At 33.6% G+C, this 10,006-nt stretch overlaps 1 protein-coding gene across 1 annotated transcript in view; it reads right to left on the bottom strand.

The window, feature by feature from the left end:
- LOC136851337 (cuticle protein 7-like) overlaps nucleotides 1-5,650 on the bottom strand; it is a 5,834-nt gene extending 184 nt beyond the window's left edge. Inside the window, exons 1-5 of the mRNA XM_067125383.1 lie at nucleotides 5,639-5,650; nucleotides 4,829-4,921; nucleotides 4,320-4,508; nucleotides 338-436; nucleotides 1-71 (exon numbers count right to left, since the gene is read on the bottom strand). The exon at nucleotides 1-71 is cut by the window's left edge and continues 184 nt beyond it. Coding sequence (XP_066981484.1) covers nucleotides 1-71; nucleotides 338-436; nucleotides 4,320-4,508; nucleotides 4,829-4,921; nucleotides 5,639-5,650 — 464 coding nt within the window. The remainder of the gene's footprint in view (nucleotides 72-337; nucleotides 437-4,319; nucleotides 4,509-4,828; nucleotides 4,922-5,638) is intronic.
- Nucleotides 5,651-10,006: the final 4,356 nt, after the last annotated feature.

Raw genomic sequence — 10,006 nt, 5'->3', positions numbered from 1 at the left:
AAGTCGCTGCCGGAGTAATCATCCTTCAGGACGTAGCTGAATGAATACAGAGGCCATGTCTTCTCTAGGAGCTGAAAGATAAGAGTATGATGGTATCATACATATTTCATGTTATAGTTTTTTATGCTGAAGAGATAAAATTCATCTTATGAAGTAACATTTAGATATATACATGTAAAAGTGGCGTACAAAATATAGAAATAACAAATCCTATTACGCGTCATCATTTTAATTAAAAACCACATATGTTTCAGCGAAACTGCAAAGGCAAGTTATGAAGGAACTAAGTCACTCAAACTTTTCCGAAACTATACAAGTAATAGGATCACTATCTTACCACTGGTTCACCATAGTCGTATGAAGGTGCATATTTTGACATAGCTCGAGCAGTTGCACAGGTGAATGATGCAGTAGCAACTGCTAGCAAGAAAAATACCTGTAAATAGAAGAGTAGTAGTTTTAGTTTAGGAACTGTCTTTTCCGCGTTTTAGAGTTAAAAATATTGTATATACTTTATGCATAAACATCGATGCTATTAATCTTCTGAAACAAATATATAAATGTGCATTTTATCATGATTGCATATGCACGTTCATGGGGCAAAAAGCATATACTTTTAACTTATATCAAATAGTGCTTACTTAAATGCCAAAAATAATGCAGTTCCGTCAGGTGTAAGTAAATCTCACGTAATTATAGACACACGCATTTATATGTATATGTTAAATTACCCTATCCCCAGGTCAAATAGGGTCATCTTTTATTGCTGTATCTGTTTTAATAACAGAATCAATCATCTTACTTTCCTAAGACGTCTCTGGTAGCAGTGGTTCATCCTTGGGTCAGCTAATCCCTTCTCCCTCGTCGACTTCTCTCCCTAAACTTATTCTTAAACAAAGGCCTACTGAAATTAAACACTGATTTACAAAACTAGACTTTATTTGCAGATTTAACGAAAGTGCTTCAGCAAAAGTTACGATCATGAAATGAAGTGAATTCCACCCCCCTATAGATGGAAAACATCACTAGAGGAAATTCTGATTCACATTCAGATTAATGACTCGAGACCAACTAATACTAGTGACTAACACCCTGGTCACCAAACAAAGTAACAAGGTCATAATTACTCTAGACCACAATAAATGTATATATTGTGCATAAAGAGTAAACACCGCTTCCAAAATATTCGTCCTCACAGGACGAAACTAGAATTCCTGTTGAAAGAAACATATCAATATATTAAAACCTGAAATGGTGTTAATTGACATTCCTGTTCAAAACAGAAAAATGTACAGTGGAGAACAGAACAGGAAAATGCTTAAGGGAGATACAGCGGAATTTCACTACAGCACTCCTAGGTCTTTCCACAAAATGTCTGGAAAAGATATAAGTGTTCATGAGTTATGGTACTCACTTTCTTACGGCCCAGATAAGGTATCATCGTGGTGATGGTCTTTAAACACTCACAAGGCAAAACACAACCCAGTCACCAAAACCGAAGTCTTCCCGTGATTCACTGTTCCTCTGATAATATGCCATTCGAGAGTGCAACATACATACGCACTCACACTGTCTCCATGTACTTAAATTCTGATCATCGTCAGACAAGCACAAATGCATGCATCAGACACCCTCGCTGTATCCAACTGTGCAAACCTCCAAAGTCGACACAAATGCACCTGCAGTGGAAGTGCCACTGACAGGCCAGCACATTGATCTTCAGAGTCGTCCAAGACTTAATATATATATGTGTATACACACACGCACACACACACACACATACATACATACATATATATATATATATATATATATATATATATATATATATATATATGTGTGTGTGTGTATATACATACATACATATGTATGTACATATGTATTTTCGTCGCTTATACACGTGTGAGTTTTTATCCTCATGGATATTAATTACAAATGTCGCCTGCTGTCAAATTCGCTTTGCCTTGGAAATAACTTATACTAAAGATAATTGTAATTTTTGAGTACATCTGCCTATGCCAGGATTCGAACCTGTGCTTTTTGGTTGTGGTAAAGCGATAAACAGTCCACTTATCCACTTGGATATTGAAAGAAATATAACTTGATTACGAATCTGCTGTATTAATTCCTGTCGAATGCAGGTTCTGTACTTGGAATCGGTAAGATCTGCAATGATAGGTGCTTTGTGTGTGTGTGTGTGTATATATATATATATATATATATATATATATATATATATATATATATATATATATATATATATATATATATATATATATATATATATATATATATATATATATATATATATATATATATATATATATTTATATGTATATGGAACTCAGTAATGATTCATCTACTGAAAGAATTCTAAATATTACACAGAGCCAAAAACCAAAAAGACAAAGGTTTCAAAGTGAAACAAATATCTTTACCTTAGCGACCATGTTGCTAGAAACAGTACACGATTTGGAATAACTTTCTCGTCCGAAAGACAGGTATTAATAGGCGTGGGTGAGTGACGTCAGAGAGTTAATCTGGAACCAGGTGTACCCTGCAATGACTTGCTATTTCACATTAATATTTCAAATATCTTTTCAACAATTGTACTGACATTCTTTCTTCATCTACGAAAGCATTGTTATCTAGCTCTATAAGGACTGCAACTAGAAAGAAAATTAAAAAACCTTAATTAAGATTTCCTGTTGACCCCTGAGGAACACGAGTACACTTCCGATATACGCCCTGAATTCAAGGAATACAAGTAATTGGCAAAGCGCTTGATCTTACTTCGAGAAACGTGAGAGGAACATGAAAATCCGAAATGTGAAAAAATAAAATCAGGTTAACATGCTGTACATCTACTTATACAAGTAATCTGAAAATCGTCTCTGGGGTTTCTACCTCACACAGTCCATTCATTTGGGACTTCACTTTTAATTTGCAGAAAGTTTAACACATGAAAGTAGACATGCGAAAGTTGCCCCTGCAGTTCACATTGGTCAAAATTTATGGCTCGCAAGGAATTTGATAAAAATTGAGTTCTAAGGTTTTTATCTCAAATTAATGCAATTATTCTTATACCATTCAGAGCTATCTTAACTTATCTATTTCGTTTCACCGACAGTTTTGTTCATGCGCATCTTTCAGATTTGGTAAATTGTTTGACCTTCATCGTTTCCAGTTACCCTCATAACATGAATCTTACATTATCTCTCAACTTTCTCCTTTCGCACTCTTCAAACTCTTTTATTGGTGTTAGTAAAAGTTCAGTTTCACGATCCCTAACCCAAACTGTATCATCTACAATTAAGAACCAATCCACACATATAATTCAGGGCTCATTTTCTTATTCTACAACACTGCATTTACTTCTGCAGTCCTGTCCTTGATTTTTCGGGTAATTCAGTTCATAAGGATATTGAGTAATCACGGCTACATATCATACCATTATGTCGGGCTCACTTTCACGTCTAACTAGTCATTCACTCTTCTGTCAAATGGACACGAATTCCTATGTTTCTGTTATTCTTGAGGAAATGATGATGATGTAGTAGCAACCACCTAGTAATCTGACTGTAGCCAAGTCTTTTACTAGACATAATTAAATGGCTGTGCCCATACTAAAGAGGGCAAGAATATGCAGGTCAAGTGTTGAACACATCATCATAAGGATTTCTCTCATGTACCTTCCGCTTTCTAAGGGGAAGCTTTGTTTATCTCATAGATTCCTTTTCAGGGATACAAGAGAACGAGGCTAAATCTGAGTGGAGTCGGAATTCTTCCCAGATAAATCCAAAGTTGAGGTAGACACTATCACAAGTAAAAGTGAGAAATTTTGTTAGGAATTGAAAGGATTAAACCATCTTGATACAGTTTCATTGACTGTTTTTTACCCTGACGCACTGATCTGTGGCAAACAAACAAAAAAAAAAGTGTCAGTTGCGAAGTTAATACAATCGTAGGTCAAGAGTGCACTTTACATTGATAATGTCTGACTGCGTTTATGAGATCGTAGATTGATTATCCTTTCACATTAATTATCACACGTGAATTAGAATTCATGCTAAGAAAACCTTAGAATTCCCTTCTGCTAAAGCCAATGAGCATATCATAAAAGAAAGGGATATTTCTTTTTATGAAATCACACTAATTCACTTCGTAAGGTTTTTATTAAATTTCCTTTACATCAGAATAGGATTGCTAAGGACATTAATTAAGCTAACCGCCTCTCTGAAACGTTTCCGTGATGGTTCTTAAACATAAGTAACTGGAGAATGATCAGAAACTGACAATTTATCTTTTAAGTACGAGACCTTTGGCGGCAACTCAGAACCCCCTGCGACGAAGTATGACACTTTTTGGAAGCTCCCTCCGGGAAGATTTGCGTAATAGTGTCCCTTAGTGTCGTACCCATCCCTGGTTTCCTCGTGGCCAAAGTCGTTGCCTAGGTGATCGTCCTTCAAGGCGTAGCCGAAGGAATACTGAGGTGTCTTTTGCACGAGCTGGAAATGAAGAATTTATTGTGAATATCAGACTTCACCCTTTTCATACTAAGGAATTTTTTGTTCTACACAATCTTCATGGCAATTCGTACTATGAGGTAAATCACCTAAAGATATGGATTAATATGAAATTGATATATAAAAATAGTTAGATCGTTGTTACATATCAAAAGCACGAAGAAAAAGATTCTACACAGATCATACATATTCAAAAGTGTTTATGTATGAGCAAAAAACTGGATAGGATTGATTAAGAAAAAACACCATGAAGTTTTTTGAAGAAAATATCAAAGGAATCATTTTGTCTCAAATTTCCTTACCACTGGTTTAGAATAGTCGTATAAAGGTGCATACTGCAGGATTGCTTGGGTCGCTGCAATGATGACAGATGGAATCGCTATCAAGAGAAGAACCTGTGAATATTAGATAACTGATTTCATGTAAGAGCTTTAATATTATTCGCTTTACAGAATCTCCAACCCCTCACAAAAATTCACTAGATAAGTACATTCTATACACTATTCCTGTCTGTCTCCTAATCTCACACAGTGCTTGTATAAACAAACACTGTGTTTGTTTTTATAGACACAGTGCACAATGCATGCTCCCTTTACTTTTCATAATTCTCTCTGAATAATATAACAATCATATACTACACTGATTTGACAGTGTTAATAAATAAAAAAAAATTGTAATCTCCCTCTCTCTCTCTCTCTCTCTCTCTCTCTCTCTCTCTCTCTCTCTCTCTCTCTATATATATATATATATATATATATATATATATATATATATATATATATATATATATATATATATATATATATGTGTGTGTGTGTGTGTGTGTGTGTGTGTGTGTGAGTGTGTGTGTGTGAGTGTGTGTGTGTGTGTGTGTGTGTGTGTGTGTGTTGTGTGTGCATGTGTGTCGCGAGCAGAACATATTTGTATTTGTGTGTGAGAAAAACTGATTTTTTTCTCTATCAGTTCGTATATAATAGATTAAATATTTTAACGTAAGACAAATCTAATGCATAGAGCAGCTTCGCTATGTCTGAAACCTCGTGTCACTATAAAGATATATGTATCATAAAATACAGATAAATGTAACACAAAACCCGATTATCTCTCTGTACCTTAGATGCCATGTTTCCTCAGACAATGGAGAAATTGGAATGACTTTCTCGTCCAAAAGCCAGGAATTTATGATTGTGAGTGCATGACGCCATACATAATCAGGAAATCAGACTCGTTTTATTTTTTAATAATATTAATATCCTCTTTTGGGTTCATGTCTCTCACCTGTCCACAGATACTCAGGTATTGTCATTCTAATTGAGGCTAACCAGAATCTGCTGAAACGAAGGAAAGGAAGAAATAATCAATGTATCGAATTTTAATGACGTTTCCTAATAAAGCTACAAAAACAAGGGTGCGGTGAAACTAATTTGAAGATTATACCCTGTTGTCAAAAGCAACGGAGAGTTATAAATGTAAGCATTATAAGACATTCACTACTGTTAAGCATTTGTGGACATAGGATAGCAATAGTGGGAAATTATTATTTTTCCCCTCGTTACTCTGAGGGCCAGCTCACCACTTAAATTCTTTCCACAACATTACTTCGGACGTGCCTTGAGGTCAGTCAAGGTATTCCTTGAAACTGCAAGGCTTGCCGAGGCTGTACCCAACAATAGTACAAATGGTGACCCGGCTCGAAGGTTGAATTTCTCTTTCGTTTAAGAAACCAATCAAAACAGTAAGGTCCTTTGACTATTGTCCATCTGACCCAAACTCTGATGTGGGAACACTTAAACTTTCACTCTGGTTGATCTCGCACGCTATTTTTATCTTTAACTAAATTTTAAATTTCAACAGTTCGGCCATTTCCTGTGAACAATAGTTGAGCATTTTTATAATCTTATGACCTTCAATCATAGCAATTCAACCTTAAGATTCCACAAAACAGTGTAGCACATTTCAATCTTTCATTAAATAATACTGAGAATACGAAGTGTTTCGTGAAAATTTTCTGTAAGAGAAACTTCATGCGAGTCAAAGCGGCAACTCATTCAGCAATTTTGTGTTTTTTAAACTTTAGTGTAGAATATCTAGATTTTCATGCTTTCCCAATCAAATATACTGACTAGATGTCGATTATGTTTCCATGAGAACCAGGTATTCCTTTCTGCCAATTTATTCTAGTAACGACAGGTATCGATATTTTTGAAGCATTTTAGTGATTCATAATTTTTTACACTTAATGTTGGGGTTTCACTAAATCCTTCTGAATAATTTTCATTTATTTTCCACTCGGATTTAAGGATTCGAGTGATTAGCATGTCCAAAAATTGTGAGGAAACCGGGAAGATAATGCTTATGTAGAGAAAGTGATATGTATATCACAAAACCATTTTCTTCAGCCTTTCCTTTATATAAACGTAACGCGGATATGAATTTAGCGCAAATCATATAAGAAAATAATGACATATACAGCTCCACTAAGCGTGCTACCTAACACTATTGCCTATGATATATTGTCAACTATGCAAATTTTTTATTTACATTAATACATTTTAAATTATTAAGAACTATAATCACTTTCGGTACCTTGAATCTTAGTCCTCTGAAAAAAACTAATATTATTTAGTTATCTAGGAAGTTCTGAACTGCATGATTGAATTCTCTCTCACTCTCCCCCCAACTCCCCAAACCTCTCTCTCTCTCTCTCTCTCAAATATATTATGTGATATACGATGACTGTAATATCGGTGCATCTGAATTAAGGAGGAATGATGTATAATACATGGTTAATATCTACATTCTTTTAACGTGCATTTTTTAAATAATTCTAAGTACATTGACTGATAGGGTGTTGTTTACATCTAAGGCAAACAAATTTGAATTAACCACTAATAATTTCCAAAAGTATTAATTAGTAATATGCAACCGGCCTCAGGAATAAATATGGCTTTAGATGAAAATCTGCCAAAATATAAATTCTTTTTAGAATTCAAGCATTTTTCTCATTTACCTTACAATGCAAGGTTAATGTAACCCATTAATTTCCCATTCATTTTAAAGGTTTTCATTGCCTTTATAGCAGTTCTTAAAAATTCAAAAGGAATCACGCGTATTTCCTCTGCAAATACAAATGAAATGTAGAAAACTAAAAAAAAAAATTTACAATGACATAAAATGGCTTTATTAATTAATAATTAAATAAGCAGAACATCTTCATACTGTTTGTTAATGTACTTGAATCAGCAGAGTCATCTTCATTATTATTCACATTCTTGTGATTCTTCGGATGACGTAATATTTCTACTATTAATAGCCCGTGAATCTTTAGTGAAGGCATTCCGTCTTCGCCCATCCCTGAAAGAACATGGCTTATAAGGTAAGGGACGATTTTTTACAAGCTTATTATTTTTATTTGTTTAGGGGATTTTATTTCAAAATGCAATGATAAGGAAGATCATTATTTTTCATTTATAAAGAGCGAGATATGTGCAGCACATCCACACCTGTAAGTGTGTCTATATTTGTCTAAGAACAAATAGTACATGCACAGTGCATATCCATTTTGAAAATATACAGTTTTGTAGATTTAGTGATATTTTTTTATGTATACCTAGCCACATTTGATCCCGGAAGATATTGCATATGAGATCTGGGTATTCTTGGTGTTTTAATATATATATATATATATATATATATATATATATATATATATATATATATATATATATATATATATATATATATATATCCATCCATCTATCTATCTATCTATCTATATATATATATATATATATATATATATATATATATATATATATATATATATATATATATATTTATATATCCATCCATCTATCTATCTATCTATCTATCTATCTATATATATATATATATATATATATATATATATATATATATGTGTGTGTGTGTGTGTGTGTGTGTGTGTGTGTTGTGTGTATGTGTGTGTGTAATTGTGCAATATTATGGGTAACTACGGTGTGTTAAAGTAAAATATACCCAGAGATCATTCTATGTAAAAGACAACTGACACAGAAGGTACTGATTTTGATCAAGGAAAAATGATCAAGATAAACAAAGAATCGAATTTGCATAGTCACGCTAATAATGCCTTTTTCTAGATGCTCCTGTTTGTCACTACAGTCATCGCAGTCCTGGTAACCAAGCCAACACAGGCAAGACTATTCCCCGATACATCGTATTTTCCTCATGCCCAAGTGGTAAATAACTGAGATTATTATTTCAAAAATTATGTTGATATTCCGAAGGTTAAATAAGAATGTTTAAATTTCTCAAATACACACACACACATATGTATGTATATATATATGTGTATATATGTGTGTATATATATGTATATGGAAAAATAGATAATTTTTTTATAATCATGACATATTGCAAGGGAGTTAACATTTCACCCAGGATACTCTGTATACTAACCTATATCAAATCTCAGCTCTAGTAAATAATAACATATAAATGAAAATATTTTCGCTATTCTTAGAGCGTTTGCTGTTCTTATTTAGTTATCTATTGTTTTTTCCCTATTTCCAAAAGGTATCGCCTTACTCCTTAATGTACACAGTAAAAGACGCAGATTCCGCCAGCGAATATGGGCATCAGGAGACCAAAGACAGTTTCGACACACTGGGACACTACTATGTCCACCTTCCCAGTGGTAGCCATCAATATGTGTCCTACTATGTTAGTGCCAATCCTGAGACTGCCCCCATCGTTCATATACAAGACCCAGGCTACACAGGATACTCATCTGAGATATACGATATATCGCCTGAATTTTGTTCTGTAAGAGAGGTTCATGATCCCAGTTATTTACCTTTGCAGTCCACGTATGTCTAAGAACTAATAATCTGGATTAAGCGTCATACATGGCACGTAACTGACAGATTGTGATACTAGTTTGGTTTAATGTCCTCTGTGTTTCCTTCCAAATGTATTTATTTAACTGAATAAAAAAAATAATGGTTATGATACTGCCAAAATGAAATATGGATTGTTATTTTCCTTTGCGATTCCTGTCAAAAGCACTTTGATATATCAGTCATTCATTCTCACACTCGGCTCGTGAATCAACTTTAAAATATTGAAAATGCTTCTTGTCTTTGTTATTATACTTGAATAATTAGCTCTGATTCTTCATTACTGTCAAAAGGAAATGTGACATTTTCCTGCAATGTCACATTTTTAATTTTGCATGTACAACAGTAGAATAATATATTAACGGGTTATTGTAGGTATGATTGATATATAAACTGCCGATTATATTTACATTTTTCTTCATAATTTTTTTTTTATTTTGCATCTAAAACGGCAGTTTAAGTTTTGCAGACTGGCTACGTAAATTCCTTTGACTTTTTCAAACATTTTGCCAAGGAAGAAAGATAAAAAGGCTTTAGGGCTATCTTTGATATCATCATTATGCTACAAAATCCTTTTATTTG

This window comes from Macrobrachium rosenbergii, chromosome 3 (genome assembly GCF_040412425.1).
Source record: "Macrobrachium rosenbergii isolate ZJJX-2024 chromosome 3, ASM4041242v1, whole genome shotgun sequence".
Classification (NCBI taxonomy): Eukaryota; Metazoa; Arthropoda; class Malacostraca; order Decapoda; family Palaemonidae; genus Macrobrachium; species Macrobrachium rosenbergii.
This window is presented reverse-complemented; position numbering and strand designations above follow the sequence as displayed.